General features: G+C 37.1%; 1 protein-coding gene across 6 annotated transcripts in view; it reads left to right on the top strand.

Moving 5' to 3' along the window:
• The window catches only part of LOC108674367 (cytospin-A), a 70,106-nt gene that overhangs the window by 21,982 nt on the left and 32,977 nt on the right, over nucleotides 1–15,147 (top strand). For 4 of the 6 annotated variants that reach the window (XM_047883707.1, XM_047883706.1, XM_047883705.1 and 1 more), the window contains exons 1-2: nucleotides 10,640–10,927; nucleotides 14,902–14,990. In XM_047883707.1, the coding sequence (XP_047739663.1) occupies nucleotides 10,913–10,927; nucleotides 14,902–14,990 (104 nt within the window). In that variant the 5' untranslated portion in view covers nucleotides 10,640–10,912. Of the gene's footprint in view, nucleotides 1–10,639; nucleotides 10,928–14,901; nucleotides 14,991–15,147 lie in introns of those variants that run through there. The other 2 variants (XM_018162311.2, XM_018162310.2) reach the window with 1 other exon arrangement.

The raw sequence follows: 15,147 nt of genomic DNA, 5'->3' as shown, positions 1-15,147 counted from the left end.
CGTAATATGGAGTCCTAGGCAAGTGCAACATTTTAGCTCAACATTAGTCATCGTCATTCTTTTGTTTTGGGGCTTCCGTTTGGCGTGTGAACTTTAGGCTGTTGCGTTAGACCAACTCGTGCGCGTGACTCCAAACACTCGACTATGTCATGGGTGCCTTTGTAGGTCGAACTCTAGAATCAGACCAATGAAAGTTGCTGCAATTTTACCGCGTTCAATTATTTTCGGCAAAAAAATTCAATAGTGTGGATGAATTTTTGGAAAAATACAGTTTAATTTTTAATGGTCACCATAATTCTCATCATGCGCTGACATTATTAGGTTTCCCTTGAAAATATTTTTTTATCAAGGTGATGAATCATCATCATACCGTGTACTCCGAACCTCAATTAACTTGCTTAATTACAACCCTAACAAAATGGGTAAATTTTATGTTTGGGTTACAATTAACTGTAACGCCGGTGACAAGCCATGGGCCTGTCCCTAAATTTTATTCGAGACGCTGGTCGTTATTGTACGTATGTGTATGATAGGCCATGAGTCATGAGTAGGTTATCATATTACCTTCTCAAGACCGAAAATAAAGGCGTCCGAACCTAACCTAACCTAACCTAAACTCTCTTCTGCAATTCCTTCACTTTTGAAGGAATTGCAGCTTCAACACCGTTTTGTTGATGAAATATTTTACCTCTTTTATTCTCCCCCTGTATTACAGCTTATGTATTATTGTAGATATGTAATCCAAATAATATTATTATATTATTTATTACAATACAAATCTATTATTGTAGATTTGTATTCTAAAATCGCGTGCTTCTACAAATTCACAAAAATGGTCTATGCACTGCCACACGGTAGCACTGCACACCGTGTGAAGTAACTGCAGCACTGCCACACGGTAGCACTGCACACCGTGTGAAGTAACTGATCACTGCCACACGGCAGCACTGCACACCGTGTGAAGTAACTGCTTCACTGCCACACGGTAGCACTGCACACCGTGTGAAGTAACTGCTTCACTGCCACACGGTAGCACTGCACACCGTGTGAAGTAACTGCTTCACTGCCACACGGTAGCACTGCACACCGTGTGAAGTAACTGCTTCACTGCCACACGGTAGCACTGCACACCGTGTGAAGTAACTGCTTCACTGCCACACGGTAGCACTGCACACCGTGTGAAGTAACTGCTTCACTGCCACACGGTAGCACTGCACACCGTGTGAAGTAACTGCTTCACTGCCACACGGTAGCACTGCACACCGTGTGAAGTAACNGCAACCCATGCCAACAGGGTTGCTACACTTTTTAATTCCATTTTAATGTGTTATCTTCGATTAAGAATTTGTTACACATCGACCGGTTCTATAATTTTTTCCATAATCGGCACATAATTTAATTAATTATTTTCGAAATTTTAGATTATAAATATTTTTATTGTCTCAAACGACGAAAGTTATGCAGAAAATAAAATTAAGTTCAATTTATTTTCCATGAGCAAGTTACTTCCAGTGGTGACCATGTGCAAGGTGTATCCCTTTCTCAGGAGCAGGTTTTGAGTTTTTGAATTTCAAAACTTCGAAACTTAAATTAAGTTTCTTTGCCAGTATCTTTGAGCGAAATTCTCCAATTATGAATGTAACTCTTTGACGTCGCTCCAAGTTTTGTACTTCAAATTTGCGAACTTAAGTTAAGTTTCTTTGCCAGAATCTTGGAGTGAAATTCTCCATTGATAAATGTTACTCTATGAGGTATCTTTATTTTCTTTGCGGTTCAAGCGTGTCTCACTCGAGTAATGTCGTGTGTTTGGTACGTTGTGCTATGGTCCGTTGTTATTAACATTCCTCGGACTACACTCGGCATCGCTCAAAATCATAAGTGGGTATGACATTCTAAATATACTTGGCTTTATAGTATCTACGGTCACTCAAGTTTTTATCACAGTTTTGTGGCCCTAAGTACATGGTTGTGAAGCTCAAATGGTCTTGACACTTCTACGCTCAGTCAATTCCTGTAACTGACGGGCAGTTTTAATTCAGGGGTTCAGTGCATATAGGGGCAACTATGACAACTATTGCATTGCTTATGAAAGCCTCTAATATATCTATTAGTTTCTTCTACGTGATTCCAATCCGACATGTTTTAAGATTATTTTGTAAGATTACGAAAGATTCTAAGTAATGCGATTTGTTATTGACAAAGCTCCTGAAACACGGTTTTCAGATGAAAATGTTTGCTTCGCTGAAATCGTGTGTCGGTCAAGTCGGCATATGAAACTAAAATGATTATTTCTTATTAAAAAAATTGAAAAAAAACGCCGAGAATGACTTTTTTATTTGAAGGTACTTGGTAGAATATGAAGGTACTCGGTAGATTATTATAATACTACTGAACATTTTGTTCAAACTTTTCTACTGTAATGAGTTGAACGGAGGGTGTATAGGACTTTTATTTATTTAAGCTTTGATTTTTGTTAAGGTCGAGTAACTTGATTGGTGTATCGAATGTGAGAATTATCGTATAACTACAAATACGAGGAAATACGTTAAGGGAAAAATATTTGCAACGCGGCACCTGTCGAATTAATTAAGGATTAATAAGCACTATTCGCATTACAAAAAGAATCAATCCTTCCTGTCCAAAGCTCAAATCTTTAATTCCATTGTATCTTGTACATTATTTGTTGAACCTGACCTTTCATAAAATTATTATTTGATCACCGAGGCTTACTCGCAAGTAATGAGCCTCACATTTAATGTAATTTTCATCATGTAATGAGCCTCAAAATTTAAAACTATTATTCTTTTAAATCTATTTCATATCCTCGTCGCATCAAATATCCTCGTCTCATTATTCGATTCAATAAAACTGTTATTTGGTAACAATTCAGTAGAGCTTTTTTTCAACTTGAGAACGACTCCCTGGGCTGGCAGTGGCAAGCTATTGATCGACAAGGTCTGCAGGCAATATTGCTAGGGCTGGTCGCTGTCTCCCGCTCCGCTGAGCAGAAGCTTCATTATTGCGGCAATGAAGCAAAGTGCTCCGCTGAGCAGAAGCTTCATTATTGCGGCAATGAAGCAAAGTGCTCCGCTGAGCAGAAGCTTCATTATTGCGGCAATGAAGCAAAGTGCTCCGCTGAGCAGAAGCTTCATTATTGCGGCAATGAAGCAAAGTGCTCCGCTGAGCAGAAGCTTCATTATTGCGGCAATGAAGCAAAGTGCTCCGCTGAGCAGAAGCTTCATTATTGCGGCAATGAAGCAAAGTGCTCCGCTGAGCAGAAGCTTCATTATTGCGGCAATGAAGCAAAGTGCTCCGCTGAGCAGAAGCTTCATTATTGCGGCAATGAAGCAAAGTGCTCCGCTGAGCAGAAGCTTCATTATTGCGGCAATGAAGCAAAGTGCTCCGCTGAGCAGAAGCTTCATTATTGCGGCAATGAAGCAAAGTGCTCCGCTGAGCAGAAGCTTCATTATTGCGGCAATGAAGCAAAGTGNCTGCTAAAATTCCAAATTCTGTTGAGGCGACTTGAGAGCACGAGTTTCGTCAGCACTGGAGCGCATGGCAGATCCCGATGTCGTCTAGCGCCTCGACCGGCCGCTGCTGTTCTTGGAGGCCTTCTGAGATGACTGCAGGTCTTGCATAGTTGGCGAAATTTTCAGCTTCGTAATTTGCTCGTAAAATTTGAGCGTTTTATTCTATTTATTGTCATTAAATTTGTTCGCGAAAGTCGCGACAGATAACCATGCAGCTGGTAGTATGGCTACGCTTATTTCAGTTCTATACGCTCAATTCTTACGATAATTTCGAAATTTTTGATAAACAATTGGAAGATTTTAAAATCCAAATCAATCATGAAATGTGCAAAAAAATTTGACGCAGCAAATGTTTTCTTCAATCTGTTTCAAATGTTCAATCTTCTCTAGCTTTCCTCAGGTTCCCTAGTGTGCAGCCTCACATTGCCCTCATCCTAGGATCTTATTTCATATCAAGTACGCTCAACAACTTGATATGAAATAAGATCCTAGATCCTAGATAAGATCCCTATTTCACGATTGATTTGGATTTTAAAATCTTCCCATTGTTTATCCAAAATTTCTAAATTATCGTAAGAATTGAGCGTACGCCTTGACAAAATGCTAAACCTTGTGCACTGCCACAATTAAGACTTAATTAACAGGCTAAATAATCCATACGTTGATAAAAAAAATACGAGACTTATTGGTACAGAAAGAAGTGTCAATGAAATGAGACTCATAAAATTTTGAGTAATCGTTTACATTCTGATCATAAATAAATAAATCCCAGTGATCATTCACTGGGATCATAAATCCCAGTGATCATTCGTCATAATCAATCGTGTATTTCACAATTCCACTGCAAGACATCAGATTTTACACTCTGGTCAGTGATAAATCTTCATAATCAATCATGCATCTCACAATTCCACTTATACATCAAAGTTTCCACTCTGATCAGTGATCATTCTTCACAATCAATCGTGTATTTCACAATTCCACTGCAAGACATCAGATTTTACACTCTGGTCAGTGATAATTCTTCATAATCAATCATGCATCTCACAATTCTACTTAAGACATCAGAGTTTATACTGATCAGTGATCATTCTTCATAATCAATCATGCATCTCACCATCCCCCTGCAAGACATCAGAGTTTCCCCTGATCGATGCTTAGCTCTCGATGGCACGCGATTTTGTGCTCCCGTGTGAGCGCTTCTCTTTAAATCAATGGAGCCGCTGGGAGGCGCCCTCACTGTTACTGCAGTTGCTTTCTATGTGTTTCAACCGAAGACAAAAAAATCATTACAATGATTCATGTTTCATGACTATCGTTGCTTGACTTTGTCGCATGCCACTTTCATATTTTCATGTTTAATATTTTCATTGATGGTTTCATGCCATGCAACGACGAATATTAATATTTTTTAATTTTAAGTGATTACGTGTCTTGAAAATTGAACTTTATACAATAGTAGACTTTACGCTACGATCAACTTTTCCGACGAGCTTATCCAGGAAACGGATTGAATTAACTTTTAAAAAAATCATTTGTAATTTTGCATCTCTTTGAACAGAAATTTTTGTGGTGTCTGAACAATCCACGTATAGTTGCGAAATTATGAATTTTTTACGTAAAAAATTATCTATGTAGGAAGTTTGCTAGAGACGTAATAGTTACGAACATTTTTTCTTTGTTATCATCTTAATGTTTTCAAACGCTGCTTTGTAGTTAAAACATATAAGTAAATATGTCGAACAAACTTTGATTCTATTTCAGCGATTGTTTGGATTCGATTGAGAATGAATTTGATTGGCTTTTGGATATAGGTACGTACGCTTTTCGATTATCGTACCTAATGATTGATTAATTTCAATGGAAGGTTTATAAATTTCGTTCAAAATTTGCTGAGAATTAGACTTATACTGAAGTATTTTTGGGTCCTTTACATGAAATCTAAATTTGGTACACCTAAGTCCGGTCTCAAATTTGCGTTTCGTGTCATTTATTTCTCCGTACTTCGGTTGAATTTAGATGAGATAAATAAAATAAGATAAATCGCGGTCACGAGGAATATAATTGAGATAATTTGTTAATTAAGCACCAGAAAAGTGACGCAGCCTGAGGAATAAATCCCGTTTGTGTGCTCTAGAGAATTATTCTCTGTGAATGACTCGTATATTTCGTTGCCGGGCAGATGAAGCGAGGGATGTTTTCGTGATAAATAAATCCCGTTTGTGTGCTCTAGAAAATTATTCTCTGTGAATGACTCGTATATTTCGTTGCCGGGCAGATGAAGCGAGGGATGTTTTCGTGATAAATAACGTTCTCCTTTTCCGTGTCTTTCTGCGAGCCCAAGTCGTTTTCTCGAGGGTTATACTTTCTCTGCCCACAACGACATCATTGTGGGTATTAAAATGGCTCCGAATACTGGGTTAGGGACTCGTAACATGATGACGAAGAGGCGTCTTACATGATAGATGCCTTCTTTTCAACTCGCTCCGGGCTCACAACCATCGTTTGGGAGCTGCGGCCAACCCTCTCATTTCTATGTTCACGGCATTTTATTGCGAAAACTCCAAGTTTCAGCCTCGGATTAGCGTAGTCTAATATTTTTACTTATGGTGAAGGAATTGAAGTTAAATATACTGCCGGGTAATAGATGGTTATCTGGATGTGGACGAGAATTACATTCGGTCTCGAGTTTAATTTTCCTCTACGCCTGCTGTAAATAATCTGCTCGCATTTCTTCACATTTGTTCCTATTTCCATTCCTTAACAATTTCTCTAGCGAATTTTCCTCATACAAATACAAGTTTACGGAGTATTTTTTTCTGGCGCTCGTTTCTGACAATAAAATTCGAAAAAATCTATTATGGCCTATTGGAATGCGGTGCAAACGGAACAAAAGAAAACCTTATTAAAAACTTTATTGACTTGAGATAACTTTTATGATTGACTGATGGTTAATAACACCGTAGAATTATTATTTAGAATTCCAGACTGTCGATCAGGAAGTGAAAATTTCTGCTTGGAATCTCACACGTACGTATTTCCAGGCGATAATATTAGCGTAGGATTCTGTATTTCCGATGGTGGTTTAAGGAAAACAATCGAGAATTTGAGAATTTTTAAACGGAAGGCATGCTTTAACTCAACGATTTTCAGGAACTAGTCCATCAATAACTTACTTTGAAGTCTCGTGCTCTAGATATCCAGCAGTGTGAGACTCTCACTTTAGAAGCTTAGAGATTGGTAAACATTTGTTCTCTGGACGCATGCAATGTTTTAAAAATGTTCACATGGCCATAGCAAAACGTACATGTATATTAGATAATATGTTTAACGATTGCTGTATGGAGGAAACGCGTGTGGACTGTAAACCTCAGATGTATATTATCACTTTAAATTTAGTGCAATATATTTAGGAAGGCAAAACTTTTTATTAATGGGGCATCGACATGCGATTAAACATTCACTATCACACAAAATAACAAGTGATAATTTTGTCGGGAATTTAATGGCTTGTGTCATCGTGCTTTGCATGTACAGTCAGGATGATCAGAATGAACTTCTGTTTTCCTATTGAAAAAATATAAGTAGAAAAACTTATTTTGCCTTAATACTTATTACCTCTGAAAAATTTGTCGGTGTTTAGAGACTGCCTAAAATCTATAATTTTTCATATAGTTTAGTCGCCTCACTCTGTACGAGTCGAGTTTCTGTTCATGGTATTGACTTACAGGCTCTTTATTCATGAGCCTCAACAAGCACGTTGCTCAAACATCGAGATTCGGGTTTCTGATACCGAAACGGTTTTTAGTTTGTATAATTTTGTGAATTAAATCTTTGGTGTAAGTTCCACACGTGATAGAATTTAACGGCCCCAGATTAAATATATTACATAAGACGGTCACTGTTAAGCTAAGCTAAAGTAATGAAGTTCATTTCACACTTTTTCAGTGAATCCACTGTTAACGTTTTTATACGATGATTTTTGATAAGTTCTAAGTTTAAATGTACTTATACAATTTTGTTTTGAAAGTTTGGTACAATATAAGAAGTTTACAAGCCCAAACATTTTCAAACATTGATATAACATTGTTTTGGGCATCATGCATCAAACTGAAATCACAATTGCAAATTATGATTTCATAATTCTTTATCGTCAAAGGGTCTTAATTGTAACAAATGAAGGTTAGTGTGTAACTTCAAGTGTGGGATAACTTACAAATTTTCATGTTCATAATTTATATCCTGCCGTTTCTCAAAAGACACGCCATAAGATGGCGGCTTTTCGTTTAAGGGAGAGTTGCGTTAAACGAACCGTGAAGCGCGAGCGACATTTATTGCCGTGAGCAAGCTGAGTGAGTGAAGGCATACCACGGTGAGTTGTGAGGGCTTATGAGGGCAACTGAGTGAGAGCATCCGATGGTGGGTTGTGAGGGCTTATGAGGGTAAGTGAGTGACGAGAGTATCCGAGGGTGAGTGAGTGACGAGAGCATCCGAGGGTGAGTGAGTGCGAGCATCCGAGGGTGAGTGAGTGAGAGCATCTGAGGGTGAGTGAGAGCATCCGAGGGTGAGTGAGTGAGAGCATCCGAGGGTGAGTGAGTGAGAGCATCAGAGGGTAAGTAATTATGAGGGGTGTCCACAATTTGCCTGCATGTGAGGGGAGAGTTAAGAGGTTCCCTCGTGCCTCAATGCGCTCCAAAGCGTGTGGTTTATTACAAGTTTCCGTTATATATTGTGTAGGCAAGACTTGAATTAAATGCAAAATACAATTTTATAATATTTGCGTGGTCGATGAAGCCAATAAGCTAAAAAAATCTATACCTAAAAAGAATCTAAGTCTCAATCGATCTAAAATGATTAGAAGATTTAAAAATTCATGTAAAAAATTCTGATGGGATGAAATCGAAATTAACAAATATAAAAATCTGAAGCGTTATGACTTATCGACACGCTTAGTATCTTAGATTTTATATGATATTTTCTGTAACATTTCGTGTTTACTAACAAAATTGTACATTTTTCTTGTCTCGTGTTAAAAATGTGACAAAAATTACATGTGAAATTCCATTCCATGCAGTGTCAAGTATAGAAAATTTACAGTTATTCGTTGTCTCACGTGGCAGTTGTAGACCCAAAGTAATAATGTTCCTTAGCCAAATAGGAGCCATGTTCTTTACTTAACCAGACATCGTGCAATCAACAATTTGCAACATACGCCTATCAAGTAAACTACTATTTGGTTTTCTAACCGGTGATTGGTAAGTGTTTTATACCCTGATATATGTGATTTGCCGAAAGTATTACGGCTTCGAAAAACGGTTTCTTTGGATCGAAATTTCAGTGCACCAGTGACCCAGTGCCGCAAAGTTTAGTTACTTCCCTTATACGAACTAGAGCCGAAAAAACGCCTACATTTCAGTGGCCGACTATAAAAGCGATCGTGATCAGTCACGCCGCGCCCGAGTCACGTTCCGATCGAAGTGACTAGCTTACGGCGCTAGATATAATTGGCTAGCCCCCCAAGCCATACTATATACCGCTGCTTTCTAGATCTACGTATACAACCTAGAATCTGTTTTTCTTGCGGTTATCTGGATTTCGATCAAATTTATGACTGAAGAATGCGATTCTATGTCTTTACTCCTAACTTGTATATGCTCTATGATAGACTTCAAGTTTAGTCAATTTGCAATCGGACAGTATACTTCTTACCTGATCATAAAGTTCACGATTTAGTCTCGCGGAAACAAAAAATGCATGCCTGATGTTGCTCAATTTAAATTAGGTTGACAAATGATGTGTTTTTAAATGCGTTTAACAGCTTGGCAATTGCTGACAAAGGAAAACTATTCATTTTTAAAACTATTTGTCATTATATAGTCGCAACACCGACGACGTGACGCTGTTTCAGCATTTATAATCGACAAATCGACCATCATCTCATTGAGAGAGCTCGTTGTGGATCCGACAAATTTATAAAAAATCATGAGCTATATATGGATGTTCTATCGTTAGATCTTGTTATTTTCTTACAACATAATTTTTCTATAGCAAAGATCACTTAAGTATTAGATTATTTTAAGTTTTTCACGATACTCGCAAACATTTATTATGCTATTCTATATACCTAATAGTAATTAGGCTAATGTTGTAAACTTAGAACGGACAACAGTTTAAACATCTTTATTTAAATATCCCAAGTAGACGAAAATAATTTTCTTCAAAAAACGCAAGTCTTCTAGCCATGAGAAGATTTCTATGTGTGAAATCATCTGCAGAAGGTTGCTATTTCTCATAACCTCGCCCATGGTCGATGAAACCGCAATGGCGGCCGATGATTAGGAACTTCGCAATTTTTGTACCTCTTCTTAGCATCATCAAATACGTTTTCAATAATTAGAATATTCGTTTCACTATTTTGTTCGTTCAATATTTATTGAAACTCATGACTAATGACTACAATAGTGACGAATTTGCGACGAGATAGGGATTCAGCAAAGACGAAAAAAAAAACTTTTTTAAAATTAGTCCTTAGGAAAGGGTAAAATTTTCTGCAAATTTCAAATTGCAACGTTGACGCAGCCGTCGACTTTGAAATTTTACGTAATTTGATATGTCGTAAATTTAATTAACCCCGCAGGTGAAGCTCAAGAGAGAGTAATGCCGGTAGCATCCATGAAGCCATAATTGAAACCACCGTAACTCAAATCACATTCGAGATTCGAGTTACGGGGAGGTAACGGTAAAAAATAACATTTTCTAAAATGGTAGACGGCAAAACTCAAGAGAGAATAATGCCAGTAGCGTCTGTGAAGGCATGATTGAAGCCACTTTACTCAGTTATTACACAAGATTTGAATTAGAGTAACATAATCTATTGCGATCAACGGTCAAACGAAATAGAGAATAATGCCGGTGGCATCCGTGTAGCCATGACTAAAACTACCGTAATCAGTTATTGCTCAAGATTTATATTATGGCTTCAATAAGCTTTAAACAGCTGTTGCTGTTCGAGAGCGTCGGCAACCGACATGCAGAGTCTGCAGAGACGTGGGTTCGCGCTTCTTGGATGCGGACTCCACGCCCTCTAACGGGCTCCGCGGCGGATTATTTGAAAGTCGCCAGTTTTGGCAATATTGACGCTGAGATTGGGTGCTTTTTAACCCGTTAAAACCGTTGTTTGGTCTTTTTTAATTTACATTTATGCACTGAAATATACGAGTTTTACAAAAAAAAATTAGATTGTCTCCCAGACTTCAATTACAAACTTTATACCTACCTATAATTAGAATCGCTATTACGTTAAGTTTAATAATTCTGCACTACAGCCAGGCTAAGGTACTAGTGTACTACAGTCTGCACTGTGCTTGTGAAACTCAAGTGAGATGGGTCCTCCTCGTGTAAGTCGAAATTCATTTTTTTCCATGAAGTATCAATGATTTTAAAATGTAATTGATGCTTTTCTCTTTCATGTAAAAGTTCAGATCTTTAATGAATTGAAGATACTTTTCAATTTCAATGCACCCTACAATACAAAGCCTATGACTTAGGATAAATTTTTTTTTAAATTTTAAGGTCAACTTAAAATCTTGAATAGGTTCATATTCTATTATTAAGGGGACCGGCTACCCTATTAATTAGAAATTTTGGCTTTACCGTTTTCTTGAGTCTTGAGTGACTCTTGACTCATTTTGACTGAAATTTTGAGACTAAAAGATGCATGCAGGCATGCTGGTTCCTGGTAGGTACCCTGCTGAGTAACCCTGGTCCCTGAATGCAAATAATTGGTAATGGGGAAAGCTTGGGCTACAATATCAAGACTTTTTTTGGGCACATTCTTCTGTTTTCAATGAATTTTGCTATATTTGGCAATTTTGGCTCCCCTGAACAATTTAAAAATCCAAAAAACGCCATCTTAAAAAGTATATAACTCTTAAGAGTTTTTAAGCTATGGCAATGAGAGACATACCATTCGATTTGTAAAAACCATACCTAGCAACTCTAAGTCTCTAAAAGCCCTCTTTTTGAATTTGTGCATGGCTTGACTTATATAGGGTAAACAGGGCATATTTCGACACATTAAGGACTTAGCAAGAAATAAATCGCTATGAAAATATCATCCGCATAATCATCGTATGCGCAACTCAAGTTCTGTTTGCTTTACGCCACTCTCAAAACACCACACTACACGCCAGCATAGTGGCAAAGCAGAGAGTTTTTTAGACTCTCCCTCAAGTTCATTTTTGAGTCCTATATGTAGACCATTAAAGTATCCTGGATACCAGTATTATCATACTTAAGAAATTGGTTTAAATCTTGAGTAAATGAGGCATTTAAAAATGAACTGATTCTAAAAAAGCTCTGGTTTGCCACTATGCACGCCAGCAACGATGAAACGTCACAAACTGTTGCCATATTTATTATGTTGGAATTAGTTTTTATGTGTCTAAAACCATCGCTTAACTTAACCCATTAATGACGAGAATTATTTTCTGAATTTTTTCTTGGTTCCTTGTGAGAATATTATCATTTGTGATGGTAATAAACAAAAAATATGTTCATGTATTTATTTTTCGTTGTAGGTGAAAAGTTATAGCTTGGTTCCATATGGAACCGCTTGGCATTAACATAACGTTTCTTCAAACAACACTTTTACCTATAGTAAATCAAGCAATGTTATCCATAATGCGTAATACGTAATATACGTATTCATAATGGACAATACTGATGATAAACCAATCATGCTAGAATAAAATTTAATTTTTAGCATGGAATGCATCCATTCATTCAGAATAGATGACCGGCTACCCTATTAATTAGAAATTTTGGCTTTACCGTTTTTTTGAGTCTTGAGTGACTCTTGACTCATTTTGACTGAAATTTTGAGACTAAAGATGCATGCAGCCTGCAGGCATGCTGATGCTGGTACCCTGAATGCAAATAATTGGTAATGGGGAAAGCTTGGGCTACAATATCAAGACTTTTTTGGGCACATTCTTCTGTTTTCAATGAATTTTACTATATTTGGCAATTTTGGCTCCCCTGAACAATTTAAAAATCCAAAAAACGCCATCTTAAAAAGTATATAACTCTGAGAGTTTTTAAGCTACGGCAATGAGAGACATACCATTCGATTTGTAAAAACCATACCTAGCAACTCTAAAATCCCTCTTTTTGAATTTGTGCATGGCTTGACTTATATAGGGTAAACAGGGCATATTTCGACACATTAAGGACTTAGCAAAAAATAAATTGCTATGAAAATATCATCGTATGCACAACTCGAGTTCTGTTTGCTTTACGCCACTCTCAAAACGCCACACTACACGCCAGCAACAATGAAACGTCACAAACTGTTGCCATATTTATTTAAAAGCCTTTAGAATTCAAACCTACAAAATCCCTGAATTCTGATGCTGTGTGTGAGTGTGACTAAATTTGGCGTATTGTGAGACTAATTCTGGCAGCGCTTCAAACGCTATTAATTTGTAATTTAGGCGCCCTGTGTTGGAATTTCGATACCCTGTGTGTGCTGTATCGGAATACAACACAGCTCAGAACAAGCTTAATTAAAAAATGTTAAGCTTTTGATTAAGCTTTTAATTGAGAAAATTTGAATTTTTGGACACAGCTCGGAATGAGCTGTGTGTCTAATTCCAAGCTGTGTTGGAATTAGTTTTTATGTGTCTAAAACCGTCGCTTAGGGTAAACGCGGTATATTCCGACACATTAAGGACGCATCGAGAAATGAAAAACTATAAAAAAAACGTATGCGTTACGTAAGTTCTGTTGCCTTCACATGACTCTCAAAACACTTCACTACACGTCAGCAACGATGAAACGTCGCAAAATGTTGCCATATTTATTAAAAAGCCTTTAGAATGGAAACCTACCAAATCCCTATATTCCGTCACTTTGTGTGGCAACATCCAACACGTGGTGAGTTGTATTGCGTCAGCGTGGTGCAGCAGAATCAAATGTTGCCATAACATGGACAAGATGTGGATCAAACCTACGCATCCACTAGTATATTGATTTGACCATAGAATTTTATTATGAATCAATTTTTTTCCGCTGGTTCCAAATGGAACCGCTTGGCATTAATGGGTTAATCATCTATTAATTTATTTACCACTTGAAATAAGCAAATACAAGTATACATAAGGGATTCCTAATATATTCACAGACTTATTTAAAAGTCTCAAACCATAATATTCTTTCTACACAAACAGTTTATCACTATTTGGTAGAGCAAGGTCAACTATCAACTTTGACACGTTTTTCGATGTTCTCACTGGGTGATGTGCACTGTCTCTCTTTGGATCTTAACATTTTCCCACCAGACGGCGCAGACCTAGTGTTTTGGCAATAGTATGGTGCGCAATAGTATGACGTCACTATTGCAACCATCAACAAATGCGTGGAATCAAGACTAAGCTTAATATAAAGGAAAAAAGTTGAGAATTGTCGGAATTACCCACGATGTCAGAATATACTGTGTTTACCCTATTTGAGGGGGGGCGGTAGAAATGTGAAAAAATGAGAACGCAAATAAAAAAAACAATGAGGAAAATAAATAATTGGGGTTATACAGTCGCTAGATATTGTTGTTAAAAATTGAATGATATGTGTCTCAACTCCCGACATTGTAGCATGTGATTTGCAAAAGTTATAAACTTTTTTTAGAGTACCGGTACCTCTTTTTTATCATTTTCTATTAATTCCATGTTTTCTTTCATTTTTTTCAAAAAATTTACATGAACAAAAGGGTCTTAGATTTCTGTTTTACATATGTGTACCAAGTTTTAAAACGATCTGTCTGTAAACAAAAAAGTTCTGTTGGAAGGTAGCCGGTCCCCTTAAGAGAGTCTTAGTATCATGTGCTTAGTATCATCGGTGCAGCAGAACCAAACGTTGCCAGAACATGTACAAGATGTGTATCAAACCTACGCATCCACTTGTATATATATTTATTTGATCTTACAATTTTATTATGAATCCATTTTTTCCCACTAGTTCCAAATGGAACCGCTTGGCATTAATGGGTTAAGAATAGCATATGGAATTTTTTGGAGATGCCTTACAATAGCCCTCACAAAGACCTTCAAATAAGCCCGAACTTGTCTATAAAATGTTTCATGGTAAAAAGTTTTCAAAAATGAAAGAAAAAAATTGTCTCTTCTTACACCATTTGATGGTAGTAACATTAAAAAAAATGGATTTCTTCTTAATCTGCTGTTCATTTACCCTGGACTATCTCAGGAATCATACTTCCTACCAGATTCTTTACCTTTTTCAATAATGGATACATTAAATTTTTTTAAAGATATTCATGTCTTAATATAGCATTTTTTGAAAAATTTTATTGCTGCAGGTTGTGTCGGTTGCTCTGGACAGCCGTCTGCGGGCGCTGTCTCCTTTATCGCGCCCCAGTATGGCTGCTCGTGTTGCTCACTCTCCAAGGTATGCTACTTTCTCTTATATTTATTGATTTTAAACATGCTGTGTGTTATTCCTGTTTGCAATTTCTCTTAATGTTTGAATTCTTAGTGCGCAAACTTCAAAAATTGATAAAAAATTTCATAATCTATCTTTAAAACTAGTATGTGTATAAGTTTAT

This window comes from Hyalella azteca, unplaced genomic scaffold, assembly GCF_000764305.2.
Source record: "Hyalella azteca isolate HAZT.00-mixed unplaced genomic scaffold, Hazt_2.0.2 contig13501, whole genome shotgun sequence".
NCBI classification, from domain to species: Eukaryota; Metazoa; Arthropoda; class Malacostraca; order Amphipoda; family Hyalellidae; genus Hyalella; species Hyalella azteca.
The sequence above is the reverse complement of the archived record's forward strand: the minus strand, read 5'-3'. Positions and strand labels throughout refer to the sequence as shown.